General features: G+C 44.8%; 1 protein-coding gene across 3 annotated transcripts; it reads right to left on the bottom strand.

The window, feature by feature from the left end:
* Window positions 1-3,720: 3,720 nt before the first annotated feature.
* Window positions 3,721-16,309, bottom strand: HMGXB4 (HMG-box containing 4). 3 transcript variants are annotated; one of them, XM_018080694.2, is made up of 10 exons: window positions 16,026-16,309; window positions 13,601-13,716; window positions 12,299-12,374; window positions 10,301-11,478; window positions 9,059-9,140; window positions 8,297-8,361; window positions 7,895-8,000; window positions 7,181-7,350; window positions 6,126-6,248; window positions 3,721-4,388 (listed from the first exon to the last, which is right to left on the bottom strand). In XM_018080694.2, the coding sequence occupies exons 1-10, from the start codon at window positions 16,039-16,041 to the stop codon at window positions 4,344-4,346; spliced, it is 1,977 nt and encodes a 658-aa protein (XP_017936183.1). In that variant the 5' UTR covers window positions 16,042-16,309; the 3' UTR covers window positions 3,721-4,343. The 3 variants fall into 3 exon arrangements, with proteins under 3 accessions (XP_017936183.1, XP_029819442.1, XP_029819443.1); XM_029963582.1 differs by lacking the exon at window positions 16,026-16,309 and adding an exon at window positions 14,312-15,988; XM_029963583.1 differs by lacking the exons at window positions 3,721-4,388; window positions 6,126-6,248; window positions 7,181-7,350; ... (1 more) ...; window positions 8,297-8,361; window positions 16,026-16,309 and adding exons at window positions 8,373-8,529; window positions 14,312-15,998.
* Window positions 16,310-19,318: the final 3,009 nt, after the last annotated feature.

Here is a 19,318-nt window from a genome sequence, read left to right as displayed (position 1 = left end):
TCTGTTCCAACGCCAGTGCAGCTGTTGATGGTCTTGTTCTAACTGTGGCATCGCTGCTCCGCTTTCTCAGACCACATCCTTCTCCCACGTTCCCCAAGCTGCCCTGAGTGCAGGGACTGCGGGAGACTGGAGAGGTCACAGCGTGGGCGCCGTGTTAATTGCCAGAGTTGGTGCTCAGTGCGCTGAGCGGCCCGTGCCGCAGGGAGCTGCTCTCCACAGCCATGACGCTTGTCCCACAGCTCAGCGCGGGGAGGCTCGGGGCAGCCGCCTTGGGTGCCCAGCGCGCATGACCTTCGAGAGCAGGACGCTGTCCAAAGTGGGTGAGAAAAAAAAAAAAAAAAATCCGCACGTCACAGGGACAGCCCAACCTGGAGCTGCTGTCCCCTTGCAGCCCCCACGGTCCCCAACTGTCACCCACTGTCCCCTCTGTCCCCACTGTCCCCACTGTCCCCTCTGATCCCCTCAGCCCCCAGGGCGACCTCGCGCCAACGAGGGTCACGCGCACCTTACCGCCGGGCCGCGATAGGCCGCCGCAGCTGGAGCCCAGCCAATCAAGCGGCTTCCCACACGTACCCCCGGCGTGAGCCGCCCTGCTGCGAAGCCCCCGAAGAGGCGCAGGGCGGGAATGCCCCGAGGCAATCACAGTGCCTGGTGCCCCCCCCCGGGCGGCGATGTCCGGACCCCGCTCGCGGCCTTTAAGAGAGCAAACTTCACCCCGAGACCCCCTTTGCGCCCGGAATTGGCTGGCGGGGCCCCCGGCGGAGCCGCCTGGGCTGTGCGCTCCGCTATTGCAGCCAGCAGATGCCCGTCAGTCAGAGATGGAGATCTGCTCTGGATTGGGCAGTGGCCGGCTTCTGGTCCCGCGCGGGGCGGGGCCCGCGCTTCCCCGAAAGGAAGGTCGGTCGGGCCCCCCGGGCGGCGGGGGCGGGCGGGGCCGCGGAGGCCCGCGGGCTGGGGGACGCTGGCGCGAGTCTCACGAATGCGCTGCCCCAGGGGGAGACTTTGAAGGGTTCCCCAGCAGAAAGATCCATCGCCGCCGCCGCCGACGCCGCGATCAGCTGACCGACCGCCGCGCCGCCGCTCACTGACCCGCGACGCGGCCGGGGCGGGCCGCTGGGCCCCGCTGTGACGCCGCCGCCGGGAGGGGCCCGACCGGCACCGCGAGCTTACGGGCTGAGCGTAGCACGGAGCCACACGTGCGGAGGGGCGGCGCTGCCGGACAGGGCTCCTGCCGGCCCGTAGCCTCGGCCGCGGGAACCGAGGGGCTCCCGCCGCCGGCAGCCTTCGCCACTTTCTGCAGCCACACCGAGCTCGCGCAGAACACCCAGAGCGGTGCCCGAGTCGTGGAACGCCTGTAGCCATGTGGTTTTAGTTTTCCACGGCCTGGTGTGGGAGCACACTCGTAGGAATTGGGAAGAAACTCTTTACTGTGAGGGTGGTGAGGCACTGGAACAGGTTGCTCAGGAAAGTGGTGGATGCCCCATCCCTGGAACTGTTCAAGGCTGGATGGAGCTTTGAGCAGCCTGGTTTTAGTGGAAGGTGTCCCTGCCCATGGCAGGGTGCTGGAATGATGACTTTTAAGGTCCCTTGCAACTCAAACCCTCCTGTGGCCCCATAGATGGTGGTTAGTAAGGCACAGTGTTCTGTGACCTGCTCCTGGCCTAATACCGCACCCTGCCCAAGCCGCGGCTGCAATCAACCAACACCCATACCCGGAAAATGAGGACATGTTAACAACCAGCACAAATCCTGCTCTAACGCTGCCACGCCTGACATCCCATGGAACACAGTCAAGTCCCAGGTGTTGGTCTCATCTGACACTATGAACCTGAATGGAGGTGAGGCAGCAGGGAAGAGGAATGCCCCAATGCTATCCGTGGTACTCAATAGCTTGTCTCCCTTCAGAAAGAAGGGCCAAATGGCCAGGGTCTTTCAGCAATGATTAGGGTGACCTGTGCTGCTGCAAACAGTACAGCTTGCCTGCAAACTGAGTGAGCTTAGCAAGGATAGGGTTGGATGTGCTTTGCTGGGAAACACTAGATACGAGTAGTAACAACAGCTGCAGAAAGCAGTGCATGCCAGAAATGAACGACAATACTCCAAATGTTAAAAAAAAATTATATTGTAAGTACAGTACAAAAAAAGTTTCTGTGTATAATTGTAATGTAATCGGGACCAAACAGCAAAGAAATAACAAAAATATAAAAACGGCTAAGTCTTGCCAAAGTTTTCCCTATAGTACCAAATACCACAAGATACAGATTATACAAAGTGTACAAATTTTAATACAAAATACAATACACCAGGGTTGTGTGTGTTTTTCACTCTTCAAGAGTTTTTCATTGTACAGACAACAAAGCTAAAGCTATCCCCTTCTGTTTCTTCGAGAGCAGATCTATCCCTTCACCACAATGCTCTCAACTGTAAAGGGCTGGAAAAAAAGTTATTTTGTGCCGCTCCCAGCAGCAGATGGTTCTGTATGGGCTAGGATCCCTCCTGGGACCTTCCTAATTCTAGGCTCACTGGGATTTGTCATATGTTGCTAAAACGTGTGTTCTGGTCCAGTGGTCTGAGAACCTTCTGCCTCCTCCACTAACTGACTGACAAAACCTCTCACTGCGCTGAGAAAAACTCTGTAAGAGAGAGACTACCTTGTACACAGGCACATCTGGGGAATACATAGTGAAGAGGTATTGGGAGAAAAACCCTCCTGCACACCCAAGGATTTAATTTACTTCCGATTTGGGGCTCAGCCAGAATGAGGGACAGTTCACTTTCAACTATCCTGAAAAACAGAAGCTGGACTTACTTGGATGTAAAAAATGGCTGTTCTGTAATTTTAAAACTTTCTTGTTACAGAGCTGGAAAGGTTTGAGTCAAACTATATTTCAGTTTTTCTACCTTCTTTCACAAGATGTCCTGTTTTTACAAACACTTAGAATCTTCCTGGTGTTTTCCCACATATAGCTGATTCCTGCAGGAACAGGTGAGGCAAAGTTGATTCCTATTTTCCACACACTGTTGGCTGAGGGAGGGATTTTTGCTTTTAAATTATGTATATATATATATATACACACACACAGAGAAATATACAGGATAAATTAAATCTGTTACAGATATCGGTAAAAGTTAAATACATGTGATATGAACACCACATAAACATATAAGACAGACAAAAGTCTAAACAGGAATCAAGTCTTCTTCTGCATCTCCTCTTCTGGAGGAGCAGAAAACCAAACTCCAAGTATGTGGTTGGAAGGAAGAGGAACCGATCCAATCAACTCACATGTGCCTTACTCAGCCGTAGCTGCTTCAAACTGGTCAGCAGTCACTGCCTTGCAGCAGCACCACAGCTCTTTCAATAGTGCTGGTGAAAGGGATGGGGGGTGAGCAATCTCATAAAACAGGTGCAAGATGGGCAGAAGCAATCCAAGTTTTTCCCATCTGCTTCTGCACTCCTCTCCATCAGAGCAGGCTGACCATGCCCTGGAAAAAGCCAGCAGGAGGTTCATTCTCTCAAGCAAATGCAGTTGGTTGATACATTGTGCTAATGATGATTTGGGTATGAGTCCACAAGAAAAAATTAAACTTGTTGACATCTTCTACTTCACTTCAAATGCCAGCTACCAGACCAGCCAGCTGACACTGACAACTTTCAGTTATTATTGACTGAGGAGCGAGGGTTGGAGGAAGCGACCAAGAGGCAAAGACCTCTGTATCTTTAATCAGCTATCCAGCTTTCCCCTCAAGCAGTGGATTTTAAACTGAAAAAGAGTTACAAATACGGCTGGTGAAGAATTCAGTTCTATTCCTTGGTCCAAAATATATTATCATCTCTATCTGCCCATAGAATATCAGAATACTTTAGGCTGGCAGGGGTATCAGGAGGTCATCTGGTCCATCTCCCTGCGTAAAGAAAGTCCAGCTAGAGGAAGCTGCTCATTCAATTTTTGAAATCATCAAGAATGGAGAGTCAAGAACTCCTCTGGGCCAACTTTCTCATGGTGACAGCTTTCTTCTTTACATCTAGAAGTCCATTCTCTGCCTGCTTCCCCCACTAAAGGATCTGAAATTAAGGCAAGTATCTCAAAAGTCTTCTGAATTCTTCATACAAAGTACTTTCAGACTGGAGGACATTTCACCCAATGACACAAAAGGGTTTTCTCAGCTTAATTTCACAACTTTTCATAAAATAGAAGTCAAATAGTTACAATCCTATGTATATACTATACACATATAAAACTTTAAAAGCCTCCACATGGAGCCCTTCAGGAGCGCCGCGTAGTGCATATGTACACAAATCAGTTACGCAGAGGTTGAGTACATCCCAGGATCCTTTTCCATCAAAGTCCAGGCATGATGTAGGCAATGTTGTCTAGTGTGTTTGACTGGGAAAAGAAATTCAGTATTTTTTTAGTGTCAGGCAATAACTCCAAATCCTTAAAAATTACACGGATGAGGGTAATAAGCATATTCACTTGTCTTACAAGTGATGGGACAACCAAATCTGCCTGTCGATCACTAGGCTTATTTTCACATTTTTGGAAATGTAGGTTAACTAAACATAAAGGTAGCCTCAGTATTTTTAAGCACCTGGAAACACTGAAAATGCTTGAGGCTTTCCCCAGGTGACTTCCTCCTTATGGACTCCATACTCTTATCTCTGCAAGCCACAGTAACCACATCACATCAACCACAGAAAAACCAGTGATGAAGGATTTGAGCAAGGTGATCAAAGTTGTAGCATATAGAAAAAAAATACTTGACTTTACACTCATAATTTCTCTATGAAATTCTGTAGTGTAAAAGTAAAGAGAAAAAGCCTTAAATGCACCCCAAAAAGGGTGTCAGATGGGAAAAAAAAGTGCTCTTCAGTTTTTCTTGCAAAACATAACACAATTCTCAGAGTAAGAATCTTTCCATGCACCTCAGAAAAAAAGTCCCCAGCTCTGTGTTTCTTCAGGTGCAGTACTTCAGTAAGCTCAAGCCTGTGGCTGGATAGCCAAAGGCCTTAGAACACCACCTTTTAATTGGAGGAGCTAGAGCTGTACCAGTTGTGATTCTAGAAGTTAACAATGCCACCTACTGCCTGAAAGATAAAATGCATTCTACACGCAACACAACTGCTGAATTTTATCCATTTTTGTTATGAATCTGACAGTAAAAATCAGAATTATTTATTTATTATCAACTCCTGAACACCAGTTTTCAGAATTGAAGGGTAGGTGCTTTAATTCACCTAAAGCTCCACTGCTCCTTATAACAATAAGTTGATCATGTTTCCAATAGACCCACCATTAGTCATGTGGTGTCATTGCACTTGGCAAGCAAGAAGGAAAAAAGCATATGATTTTTCCATGGCTTAGGATGGGAACATCCCACTGATTCAGCTTTTGTGCAGAGAGCCAGTTTGTGGGAGCTCACAGCCTAAGCTGTCAACTTTGTTGCTGTTGTTAACAGTCTGCTCTCAGAATGAATCAATGTTTAGGCTGCCCTATTATGACATGCCAATTCATAACCCATTTTTGTTGTTCTCTCTGCCAGATTTGTTTTTAGTCTCTCAACTTTTGCAGACTGTATATTTTTGATCTTTGCTTCTATCCTTCGCTGCTTTATTCACGTCTCCTGTTGGGGATGTGACTCCCGATTCCTTTATGCTGCTGCCATCTGAATCTGTCACATCAGGCTACATAGATGCCACAAGCTGTTGCTAAATCAGGGCTCAATATTAAGTGTAATTTAAAGTGGAAAACAACTATGCAGTTCCTTAAAACAGGGACTATTTTTCTTTCCTCAGAGAAGGTTTCAGCCACATGTAAAAGACCCTACACCATCACATGGGGAATACTGACATCACAAACTATTTTTTATGCTTCTAAAGGAAAAATAGCTTGTGTGATACAGAGCAGCTAGAAGGGGGGGTTTATGTTTACAGAAAATCAAAACTTTGAAAAATAGTGGTACACGTACTGGCACTTTTATTTGATTCACACGGATTGACTCATCACTAAAACAGAACCTACCCACACTGCAATTGATGCTACAAATATTAGGTCAGTTGCCAGTGGTAGATAAAAAGTTACACAGTATCATACAGTGGTAACATATAACCACAGGGAACTCACCAAAACGTGCCTCGGGCAGCCATTCAGCTCAGGCAGTTGTGTGGTCAGACATGCCAATGGGCCCAAAGCACAGATGATTGAATCTAGAAGTACTGACAAACTTCCTGAAACAGCCACCATTCCCTGGTAATAAAGAAAAAAAATTGGATGGGGATGAGTGTTGGAACTGATGGTTTTCTCAACTGTATCACTCCTCATGCAGATACAGTATCTTCAGCTCCTCTAGTCCACTTTCACTATTTACACAGTAACAAAACTGTGCCTTGTGCTTCACAGGGAGACTGCTGGGTCAAAAAATTTAAGAATTCAGTAGGCAACATACTGATGCAAGAAAAAGGTAGGGAACAAAAGAAAAGGTCAGAAGGTTGTGAGTTGCATAAAACACTGAATTCCCCAAATTTTTGTAATGAACTCTGCCATTTCATACCATCTATTTTGTTAACCACATGAGTCCTAATGACAAAAATTTTTGATTTACGAAGTTTAAAGAAATGCTATGTCTGTAACAAATGCTTTAGTCATTGATATACTTTCAGGAAGGGGAATTTTGTGCCTTTCTGTACTCTGGTTGTTCCTCTGAAAATTACCTCAGTCATCCCAAAAACAAAATGCTTGTTTTTATCAGCAGTGAAATAAATGTTCTTGCAAGCACAGTGCGATGAGATGATCACGCTACCCATAAAATTCAGTGGTATTATCTGAGACAAATATGTGTTCTGCTTAGAGTCTGGGCTGAGTTCTGAAAGTGCATGTGTGTATGTGCATTCATAGAATCACTATCATTTACCAGTAGGAAACCATTAAAATATGACATCTTCTATTACTAGGTAAGTTGAAACAATAGTAGCCCCTGTCCAAAGCACTGGCAATATGATACTGCCAGAAAACTACCATAAACAGCAATGCATCAAAAAAACATGGCACACCACCTCCAGTTTCTCTTCCTAAATGAAAATCATTGGTTAAACTTCTAAATTAAAAAAAAATAATCATCCCCCACAATCCAATGTGTAGATCACAGGACATCATGGTGACACTGCTGGTTACAGACTCACCTCTGTTTCCTGCAGTCTGTGTCCAATGAGGCTCAGGGATTCACCCAGCAGCTGTAAGTGTGCAGCTACATCAATAGGATCTGTCTCAGGGGCTTTGGCTGGTGAGGAAGGCACCACCACGGTGCTTGTGGGGGATTTCTTATGAGGGGAAATCACTCCTGTTGGAGAAGCTGGAAACATGCAAATTAAAATTCCATATTCATTTCTTTCACTGTTTTACTTACAAGCCTATTTACTTAGTAAAGTTCAAATCTCAAAGGCATGAGATGCTTAAAGAGTTCTGTGGACCCAATCCTGTGGTCTTTGGAGTCAAAGCTTTTTTTTCACACGTACAAAGCATCTACCTCAGCTGAATGCAATTGGGGAGATTTGGTATCAGTGATGCCAAACCAAGAATCAATTTTCCTCTAGCAGCAAAATTAATCCCACTACAACTTCCTTTCTGCCTTTTCTTATTTTACATTTCAATCCCTATAGTGCTAAAAACAACGCCGTTCTATGAATTAGACAAGGAAATCTGTATGAAAAATGCTGATATCATTCTCGCTCTCACAAAAAAATTGATTTGAGTAGTATGGTGATTTAAATGTCAAACCTTGTGAGAAAGCTGATAGGGATGTGAAGCAGGTAAGGACGTTTGCTCCTTATTCCACTGGCAACACTATCTTCCCTGACCAAGAAAAACAATGAGGGCAAATAAAGTGCAACAATTACCTTTCATTTTTGGTGCACCATCTGAAGATGATGCCTTTCTCTTCACAGTAGTGGCCTCTGCTTTATTCTGCTTGTGTTGGAGATACTGAGCTTTCTGTTTCCAGATCTGTAGTTATCGTGGTAAGAAAAGAGAGATTTATAACATTAGGTAATTCTGCTACCTGATGCCAGGACCTGGAGGCAGAATGATGTCATGTAGCTAACGGGTGAAGCAATACCATGAGAAGGAAATGAAGGCTTTTATGTTTGCAAGGGCAAGGTTTCCGTACTTTCCATCTTTACATACTTTGGGGACATAGGTAGCATATTTCAAGGTATGGTGGCAATGCTGCCAGCACATTCTGATCTAAGCACCTAGTTTACAGAAATCATTTTACAAAAACATCTCACACGCACACCCACCAGTTTGTCCTTCTCAGGTAGCTGCTTCCACACTTCTGCCAGTTTTTTACTTAGCTCTCCAAAATCTGGCAGAAAGAAAGAAGAAAAATGTTTAAAACAAATTAGATCATAAAATCAAGGAGAGAACATAGGAAACTTACAGGCCCATCCATACACATTTAGGAAGCAAGCCACTGCACAACTGGAACTCTCCACGCTGTCCTGAAAATGAGTGCCAGTGTGCATTCCCATTACTGTTTAAAATAAAAAAAAAAAAAGCTGATACCAGGAATATGAAGTGACAGTGTATTTGCAGGACAGTGACACAATAAAGGTAAGTCTCTAAGTAAAGAAAGAGTGAGCTAGCAATTTCTTTATCCAGACTCATGGCTTGGTTAAAATGTAATTATAATACAATCACAAAATCTTTTAGGAAGACATTTTTTACAGACATTTGGAATGGGCTGCCCAGGGAGGTGGTGGAGTCACCATCCCTGGAGGTTTTTAAGATAAGACTGGATGTGGCACTTAGTGCCATGATCTAATAACTATGGTGGTGCTGGATCAAGGGTTGGACTTGATCTCTGAGGTCTTTTCCAACCCGGCTGATTCTATGATTCTACAAAAATCCACTCCTGTCCCCTTTTCCACCTCTTACTCTAAGTTGGCAGATTCTTTGCATTCTGTCAAAAGTAAGGGGTTGGTCTGAAACAGAGATATGTTCTCCTAATTAATCTGACTGGTGTATAAGCAAGAGAAGAGAAGGCTCAATTATTTTCTTACCTATTCCAGGGTGCTCAGACACAATAGTTGTACGATACTCTTTACAAAACACTTGATAGGCAGACATGTTTTTCTTCTTTGGCTAGTCAGAAGAAGAAAGGAAACAAAGATTTTTAATCCTGATGAGACCTTCTCCAATTTAATAAGAATTTGGCATTTATTGAAGACCTAAAGAAAAGTATGACACTTAAATCAGGAACCTTAAAAAGCAGTGTTTTATATGTTCTGGCTGAATTCAGTGTTTATGAAAGCACAGGAATCAGCCAGAACCAGTGTTAGTCCATGGCTTATCTTACAAAGTTCAACAGCAACCTGCTATTCTAATTTCAGGATCAACATCCCACTCTGTTAATGTAGCTCAGTTTTAAAACTTAAAATAAAAACCACTATCTGTTATGTTATTCACAGTACCTATTGTAGATCTGTCAAAACAATTCGGTTCTCATGATAATATTTTGTTCCATTTCTTGCATCCTTACAAAGTATTTCAAATTGGCAGAAAACAGACTGTGTAAGTACATTGACAGCAGAGGTTTTGCAGTTGCCAAGCTATGATCAAGGAAAACTTCCCAAATAGAATAGGATAATGCCTGAACAGATTTGGGCTCTGTCTGACCATTTCCTCATACAAAGCAACATTTCTCTATCTGAGCATGTAGAAACTGCTTTTGCCCATTTATAAACTTACACAGCTAGTTACATAATTTGCAAACTTGTTTGTATGCTAGTTACCATTTCTGCTACTCATTTCTTTACACAGTAACCATGGACAACTGAATTTATAAGTACAGGACAAAACTGGGAACATGGTAGTCTATAAGAATTATAATTTCATTGAATACAGGAGTAAATGGGTAAATATCTTCACTTTTCATGTACAGGAACTGTGATGATGGACTAGATCACTAGTCCAAAAGTCTGCCTGGCAATGAACCAGTCATGTTAGAAAATGATGCAGCTGTGCTTGATACCTGACCTGTACAAAGCAAAATTAGGTATAACCTTTCCAGAGAACCTCTATCGGCTAAAGACTACCTGTGCCACAAACCCAAACCAACATATGTTCCTTTTGCTACAAACAGAAATCACAGTGGCTGACTGTTTTCCAAACATGCTTTAGTGAAACCATTGATAGTGGTATTAGTTATCCTTCTGTTTCAGTTTAACATGCCTTTGTAATGGAATGCCTAATCCGCCATTACCCACCACCCAATTTCTCTTTTCCCTCCAATTTTTCCTTACTTTTTCTCTTTCTCTTTCCTTTTCCTTTTCTCTTTCCTTGTCTTTTTCTCTTTCCTTTTCTCTTTCCTTGTCTTTTTCCTTTTCCTTGTCTCTTTCCTTTTCCTTCTCTCTTTCCTTTTCTTTTTCTCTTTCCTTCTCTCTTTCCTTTTCTCTTTCTCTTTCCTTTTCTTTTTCCTTTTCCTTGTCTCTTTCCTTTTCTTTGTCTCTTTCCTTTTCCTTGTCTCTTTCCTTCTCCTTTTCCCATTTTTCAGCTTTGTCTTTCTCCTTGTCTTCCTTTTTCCTCCTTTTCTCACCTTGACCATCTGAGTGAAAAACAGCAGGAGGAGGTGGAGGAACAACATAGGGGGTACTGGGAGGTGGTGGTGACACCCTTACTTCTGCTACCGCCACAGGAGAATGCCCAGAACTCTTTTTAGACTTAGAGTGCTTCTTCTCTCTGTGTTTCTCCTTGTCCTTTTTTTTCTTACTTTTTTTTGATTTCTTCTTCTTCTTGATTTCCCGGTAGGAGTCATCTATCACTAGCTCTCCAGCCTCCAACTCTCCACCAGAAGAAGAACCAGATTCTGGTGGTGCTTCCGTACCTGGAATCTCATACTCACTTCCGTGGCCCTCTGAATGAAGGGAGGTGTCAGCACCAAAACTCTCAGAAGGCGGATGTGAGTCAGAAGGTGGTTTGTGCTTCTTTCGGGATGACTTCAGGAAGCTCTGCAGTTCATGACCCAGCAGAAATGAGCCTTGCTCATCTCGAGCTGATTTCTTTGAAGATTTCTTTGCAGCTGCTGGTGTTGAAGAGTAGGATAAAGCATCATCATCTGCTGCACTACTTTTCTCTTTTGGTGAGAGGATGAGCTTCATCTTCAAGCCATCAGGTTCACGAAGAGTAAGTGTCTCTGTGTTCACATAGAGAGGTTTCATTTTTTTAGATTTGTGGGAGCTGCCATCGTCCACTGAGTGCTCCCCACTGCTCCCACTCAGCTTTTTCTTGGTGTGCTCCTTTCTGCTTTCAGAATGGCCAGAGGAAGAATGAGATGATTTTTCAGAGGTCCTCTTTGAAGACTTTGAGCTTGTGGCCAAAGGTGAGGTGATAGCCTTGAGTAAATCCATGGTTGGATCAGCTGAGGATGGGCTAGAAGCTGCTTTTTTCTTCTTCTTTGATGGTAGATCCAGAGGCGAAACACCTGAAAAAGTTGAAGAGAAATGTACATCAAGATGACTCCCTTAAAGACAGCAAAGAAGGGAACTGGGGATCCTGCAAGACTTACAATTTACAGCTAACAGATTTACAGCCTGGCTTAAACAGAACATGTCTCAAGACTGCAGCCAGCTCAGCATGGTCTTACTGATACAATTCAGAGGCTGTAACACCCGAGCTGGTGTTAAAAAACTTTAAGGCAGGAAGACAGTAGGAAAGTTCCGGAAGTTTTGTCAAACTCTATTCTATTGTGAAGTAACTTATTTTGATAGAAATATATCTTACTGAGCCTGAAATTACACCTTGAGTGCAAGGTTTTCGTGCCATTTTTAGCTAATGTGAGACCAATTAATTGAAAATATGAGCTTTTTCATTCTCTAGACAGATTTTCATGAAATTTCAGCTTGGCTTTCTCCTTCTATTGTGCCAAAACCAAAATTCTAAACATGTTAAGCTTTTATGAGGTGAACTGTCATCTTCTGGCCAACTTACTGTGAGAATAACTGAGCAGAAAAGCAAATGCCAAATGAGAAGGCAAGGGTTAGAAAGCTACAGCTTGTCAATGAAAAGGGGGTGGAAGATCTCTACCCCCAACAATGGCAACTTGTTAAGCTAGACTCTGAAAATATAATTCCCTAATCTTCTGCTGTCTGGTGCTGATCAGCGTCAGGTTTCCGAATACTTGTTCTAGACAGGTTGACTCCCCATAAAATGCTAACCATAAAGCTTCATGACACTGGTTTAAGAGCATCCTTTCCTCAAAGTCATGATCTGTTAGCCCCTTCCCTGCCTGATTACTATTTTACCTCTGTAGCAGAACTCATCGGAGGAGTGCTTTTTCTTCTTTTTGTGAGGTTCTGTCCCCGGAAAAAACTCACTGTCCTGGAATAAGAAGAAGAAAGTTGCTGACAAAAAAGAGGGAAATAATATGAGATTCACACGGACTATTAACATAGATAATAATTCGTAGGAGATATCAAGAGTTATCTGTACTACTGTAACATCAAGGAACCCTAGGTATGAGCCAGGATCATCATTCTGGGTGCTGAGAGGAAACATGCTCTGTCCCCAAGAGCACACAGTGTAGGTTTAAAGTAAAACAAAACTCAAGTTATGAGGAGGTGGGAGAATACAAAAAATGGTATTAGTCAGGATTGGTTTCAGCACATCAGTCACCAGATCAGCATCAAGCTTTCTGTAAGCATTGCAGCACAACAGGGCTTCAAGCAAATTGAAAGACAGATCTCTAGAGGGAGGTCACCCCAAAGTGAGAGGAGCAATGCACAAGAAAACTTGAAAAAGCACATTTGAAAATGTTAAGAAATGGGCAGTGAAAGCTAGCTGTTGGAGATTAGCAGTTCATGTTTAATATGCTAAATAAGATAAAAGAACTGACAGGAGGTACGAAGAGATGACAACTAGAATGGGCCAAAAATATGTCCTTAATATGTCATGTCCCCTAATTATTATTTGTGTCTTGACCAATTTACGATCCGAAACTGAAGCTCCTCTGCAGAATTCATCTGCATGGTAAAAGAATTTTAAATTAGAACTTGTTTTCCTGATTAAAAAAAATCACAAGGTAGTCACCTTTGAACTAACAGCAGAACTTTTAGCTCAAAGAGGAATGTTTTGCAGAAACTTAAGTTGCCACTATGTGATTTCAAAAGTTAAGGCCCCAAAGAGGTGAACAGGGCAAGTTCATATCTCTCAAGAGCTATTGTTTCAGGCTGTCTGCAGAATCAGGAAAACAACAGTGCATCAGTTAACATTATACCCATCCTTTCTTGGCTACTAATACAACCATAAATTCCAAATTATTTTTATGTGCGTAAGAAGTTATTCATGGAATCTCATGACTTGCAAGGTTCTATATCAAGACTAGGACAACATCCTACTACCAGAAAAATCAGAATCAGTTGTAACTGAGATTGACCCCCTCCTTTTCCCCAGGAAAGTTACTGAACAATACAGGACATGATTAGCTGCTCTTGCTGCCTTCTACATGCATTTCTAAATTAAAAAAAAAAAAAGAACAAGAAACCCATTCCATCACCAGCTTTACACACATCCTTACACCTTCAACTTTTCCTCTGAGGCTTTCCTACCTGAGTTGCTACCTCGTCTTCCTCTTGCAGCAGATCCTTGTAAGAGCGCTTCTTCTCTCGCTGTATCCTGCTGGTTGCCAGCCCGTCATCAACACCTCGGTGACTCTCTAGGAACTCTATCGTTTATGTGAAATGGGAAAAAAGGAAGAAATGAAATACTCCATTAAGGAATGATAGGTGTGTGGACCACGCACAAAATAAGCGAACAGCAGATGCTGGCACTGAGTGATGCGCAAAACTCAACAAGCACAGGGGCCTAAAGGGGCCTGTACTGTCTGACCACAGAGATGGGGCTCGGTGCTCTAACACTCTAACACAGTCACTCCAGATTTAATTTGTAACCCTTGTATATTCCTTCCTAAAGACAAGTGGACCTAGAAATGTTACCATGACTAAACTTATAATTACTGCTGGTCCCCAGTTCCATTGACCTGGCAGGGAAAAGAAAGGCTGCAGTGGCACAGTTTCCAGTCAGGGTGTCTGCACAAGAAAATACCACCCATTTTTCTCAAGTTCTAATCCCAGTACTTCACACCTGAAAGTCAAGGGCTTGGGATCCTCCAGTAACTTGGTCAGGTTAAATTTAAGAGCTCCACAGCACACTAGCTTCTGTTCCCACTCTGACTGCATGGCCTGGCAAGGCTGCAGAGGGAGGGCACCCTTTTTTTTTTTTTTTCTGCAAATCTCTGTGAGATTATGAAGCAGTCATACCTTCTTTCTTCTTGGCGCCATCATAAGCCATGGTGGTCCGGCAGGAGCCTGTGAATGAGTTGCCACGTCTGGGCTCCTTCCCCCGTTCCCATCTATAGGAAAAGGTCTGAGAAACAGAGAATGAAAATAACTCTCCCATAAAGAAGAATCACTATGTAAATTGGGAAACTTTCTCTGAACAAAGTGAAGATTCTCTGGAAGACAGTGTGAAAGGAGTCTACCTCTTGGTGGGTTTTTGTTTATTATTCAGGCTTGACAGATTTTTTTTAAAGTAAAATGGATGTTGTATTATTTTCAAGATAGAAAAAGACCACCTCTTCCGTATAAAGTAATTTCTTTACAAAAATAGAAGAGGGTGAGAAGGCAACTGAATTTGATTTTTATGACACACAAAACTGTACCCAAACTGTGTCAAAGCCATTTTTTTGTCAGGAGCCACTGTAGCAAAGATTAGGATGTTTAAAAAGAGATTTCAAACCCTTGAATATCAGATAAAGTGAGGGAAAAGAAGGGATCAGGCAGAAATCATTATATTACAAAAACCAATAATTTAAAATCATTTTAACTAAAGGATCACACGTTTTGTAGTAAAGGTGTGCATCCTTTTGATGTGTTTCCCAATGCTACCACTGCAGCCATTCTCAATGCCAGCCTGGGAGAGGGGATGGAAGAGAGCACTCCTTTTCACTAGGCCTTCTCCAGCACCCTAACCTCTGCCAACCCACAGGTTTCAGGCCTCCTCTAACTGAGTCACCCTGTTCCACAGTTATTGGCATATAAAATGACACTACCATTATGGAATAGCCACACACTGGATTTCACAGAGCAAACAACTTTTGTTCTTCAGTCAGTGACCAGCTTAGCAAGAAAAGATCAACTTTCTGCTCGTAGGTGATTAAACCAATCACACCCAACTGACTCTGTGTGTTTGTATGTATGTGCACACGTGTAAACACTTAACGATGAAGACCATGCAGCTCGTTCATTCCAGCTGTCACAGTAACTGTGCCACACTGAAGTTACATTGGAATGCTTGGGGAGCAGGGAATTTGTGCTTGTACATCCCTGCACACCCCTCAGTTTTACAGACAACTGGCTGATGTACAATGTACAACATATCAATTTCTATAGTGGTTACTCAAGTGACATAACAAAGTCACAACTGAATCAAGCATGAGGGTACACAGGAAATGTTTCTGCTTAAATTCATAGGCATACACATTATTTCTTCAGCTTTTGGGAACCCATCCATCACAAGATGTCAAGTCAGTATTCCAACCCCTATCCATTGCCGGTAGCAAGCACAGCAATTCTGCCAACACACAAGAGCACTGCACATGTATATGCACTAGAGCACTACACTTTGCAATAAAAAAAGGCATCTTGCTACTTGTGGGCTCAAGATCTTGAACCAGATGTTGTCAACATCTCGTGATGTTCATCTGTCAAACAGACTTCTGTGGGAAGGCACACAATATTAAAGCGTTATGCTCAAGAGGGAAAGGGCCTAATACAGATACTGCTCAGCAAAACAAAGCCGGAGACAGTCATTCATGAATGGATGACCTGGAGAAACTGGGACTTCTTTGCAGCTACATGCATACCTTTTACTCTATTTTCAATCTTACCTGCTTAGCAGGTACAAAGGTTGGTAGATACTGCTCAGAGGGGCTCACCACCAGAGGGGCTCCCACCCAGCAAACACAAAACGTACCCTTAATTAGTTTCATCCTATAAATCCTAATTAGGTTCCTCTGCTTCGAATTCCTCGGTGTCAGCAATGACCGCACAGGCTCGGTGAGGAAGCTCTCCTTCCACGTCTCCCGTTCCTTAACGCACACGCCCGGGGGATCGAGCCCCAGCCTCGCTGTCCTGCATCCCCGGGGCCCCGCACTTCGCTCCCGCCGCCGCCAGACCGCGGGAAGCGGCTGCCTCGCCTCATTTCCCGCCGGCGTTCCCAGCTCCCAGCCGGGCCCGAGGGAAACGGTCACCGGCCCCTCCGCGGCCACCGGCCCGGCGCGCATGCGCCCCAGCACCCCCGGCCGGTCCCGCCGCCGCCTCCGTTCAAAAGCGGGCTCGGCGCCCCGCGCCCCTCACCCGAGGCACGCTCCAGCCTTCGCGCCAGCCCGCGGCTCCGCTCGCTCTGGCGCAGGCCCGGGCGTGCCCCGGCCGCGGGGCGGCCTCACTGGCGACACGGCCCGGCGGCGCCGAAGCCGCGGGCGCGAGGGTGGGCACGGTCTGCAGCCGCCTCACTCGGCCTCGCCGCTTCCCGCCGCGCCGCCCCCGCCGCCGCCATCTTGGACTGGGAGACAAGGGGCCGCAGCCAGGGCCGATCGGCCGAGCGCCGAGTGCCTCCAACGCGGCGCCCGCGGGGTGTGGGAGAGGGCGGGGCGTGGCCTTGCCGAGCGCATCGATGGCTGGGTGGGAGTCGCACATCCCTGGGACACGCGGGCGGGACACGCGCGGGGCACCCCAGCACAGTCCCGGCTCTCACCCCCACCAGCACCTGTGGAGCCCACACCCACCTTCCCCCCGGCTTTGGCGCAACCTCCTCCTCACGTGTGTGCGTCCCGGCACAGCTTCCCCGTTCTCATCGTCCCTGTCTGCAGGAGACTGACCTGGCTGGGCTTGCAGCCTGGCTTAGTTGTTGGCTGCTCGTGCCTGCAGCGGTGGGTCAATGGGAAAGGGTGAAATCCTCTTATTAAACGCTTACTGAGCCAGCGCTTCCATGAGATTAGTCACGCACGCACAGGAACGGGCACATCTCCCGCAAGGCCATCTGATTGCCCGAGGAACTGAGCGGATGCACGGCACAGGTGGAGAGTCAGGACCAGCCGGGGCAGAGAGAAGCACGTCTGAACAGTACCCTCGGGGCTGCTGCCGTGAAGGCATCACGCAACCCACACATCCATTCTGATCAACTGTACAAAGGTAGCAGGCAAGAGAAAGGCAAATTACCCTCAGCATCTTCTAAAGGGCTCGTTAATTACTGCAAAAGATTCAAGACAGAGGTAAAAAAGCTCGAGAAACAGCCAAGTCAGAAAAGACAAGCCTTTCCCCCACTAGGTTAGCCTTTATCTACTCTGACCTCTCGGGAGGTTCAACTTTACCTCATCATCTCCACTGATGCAGGAGTTTTTTTTATTTAGATGCCGGCAGATAGTCGCATGATTCTTTGTCAGATGCTGCTCACAGTCACACGCTGTCTGCAGACTACAATTCCCAGCCGTGCCTGAGGTTAAACCTGACCCATCACAGACACGCAGTTCCCCAGCCCTTACAGATCTTCCTTCTGGTCCTGCTGATGCTTCTGTGTCCTGACAAGTACATAATGATGACAGTAATTATTTGCAGTCCAGTAGGGCCTAGAGGAATTTGAAGAGAACAGAGGTCAGTGCCTGTTATGCTGTGTAAAAGTGTAGTTTGATCCAAAGTGGGAGGTACAGCCTGTATACACAGATCAACGTCTGCAAGTGCAGCAGCTGTAACACATCAGAGTAAAAACAACCAGCCCTTAGGCTGAGCACAAAGCCTATGCAGATGTTCTCACACATGTACACACGTGTGCCTGCTGCTGGTAAAGCTCACTAAAATCACTCCTTGTCCTCCAACCCATAACCCAGGGAGGAATCACCCAGGTGGACAAGTCCCTCTGCAAATTTATGACTAGGATCTTGCCTGAGTTGATCCTGACGTGACCTGCTCCTAGTCTGATTGTTGATGATAATTGTTTTTAGGGATCCCAGTGATGGATTCATACCCCATTTGACAATGCACAACACAACAAAAACACAGTTCCTGTGTTTTTACAGTCTTCAGCTTTCTCACTCGTATTACACATGGTACAAAAACATCTATGGATGTAACAGAAACATCAGTTAACTCCTGGGAGCACTTGACCTGTGTGTCAGGTGGAGGCAGAATGGGAGCAAGTTAGAAGAAGCTGGTAGCATGGTTGGGAGAGGCCAGGTACAGCCCAAAGGAACAGGGATTCAGATTGCTTTCAAAATGGAAAGCTTAAATTAGCCTGGTATTTGATGATAGCAAGCATTTGGTAATGATAGCTAGTAAAATGTAAGGATGGTATGTTTAATATTCTGCACCCTAGAATGAGAAGGCATTTGAGCTCCCCTGCAGTTTAATGTTTTTAGTGCTGGATGGTTCACAGGTATTAGATTGTGTCAGTGACTGTATGTGGAGGAGAGAGAATGAATTTGCAGGTGAATTTGCAAAAATGAGCATATAGCAGGATATTTGCACAATAAAGCCACTGAAGCACCAATCATTCAGACTTCCCCTGGTGAGATCTTTCAATGCTCCTTTCCTCCCCCAGAACAAACATAATAATAATAATAATAATAATATTTGTAATAGTGACAATAATAACATGTAGTTCCTCCTACTGCACTTTTCATCAGTGAAGAAATGCTCAGAAAAATTCGTTGCAATCATATCCATTCTTCAGAGCTGATAAAGGGAACTGACCAGAACAAACCATTGGCATTTCTTGGGTGCTATCAGACAGCTTAGCCTTTCCGTTTTCTAGAAAATCCAGGAATCCCTTTAGAGTGTACACCTAGATTAAATAGGTCAGGTGGGGAAAATGTCAGAATGCTGATAGCAAATTTAAGAGAGTCACAACCCCTTCAAATCCTTAACAGTTGACAGAATTTTTTCTTTGTAGTCTGGAATATAAGAGGTCATAGCGAGTGAATCAGAAAATCAAACAGTCCCCGTAGGTTTTAAGACCTGAAGTGGAGCTTCAGTCAGTCTCAGACTGTTGTGTGAATATTGCTTATTCCTTTTGCTCAGAGTATCTTGCATTCTTTTTGCCTATATCCCAGGGAGAGAAACTGCACAATGGTACATGATATGTTCCCTCAGGTGTCTTCTTGTCTGTGAGATACATATTGTATAACGTGCTCTTGCCAGTGCAGAACGTTTTAGGATGTATGTATAGTTTCCTGTGCTTAATGCAAGATTAGTTGTATGCTAAGGGCTTACCGC

This window comes from Manacus vitellinus, unplaced genomic scaffold (genome assembly GCF_001715985.3).
Source record: "Manacus vitellinus isolate BGI_N305 unplaced genomic scaffold, ASM171598v3 scaffold_5_pilon, whole genome shotgun sequence".
NCBI classification, from domain to species: Eukaryota; Metazoa; Chordata; class Aves; order Passeriformes; family Pipridae; genus Manacus; species Manacus vitellinus.
The sequence above is the reverse complement of the archived record's forward strand: the minus strand, read 5'-3'. Positions and strand labels throughout refer to the sequence as shown.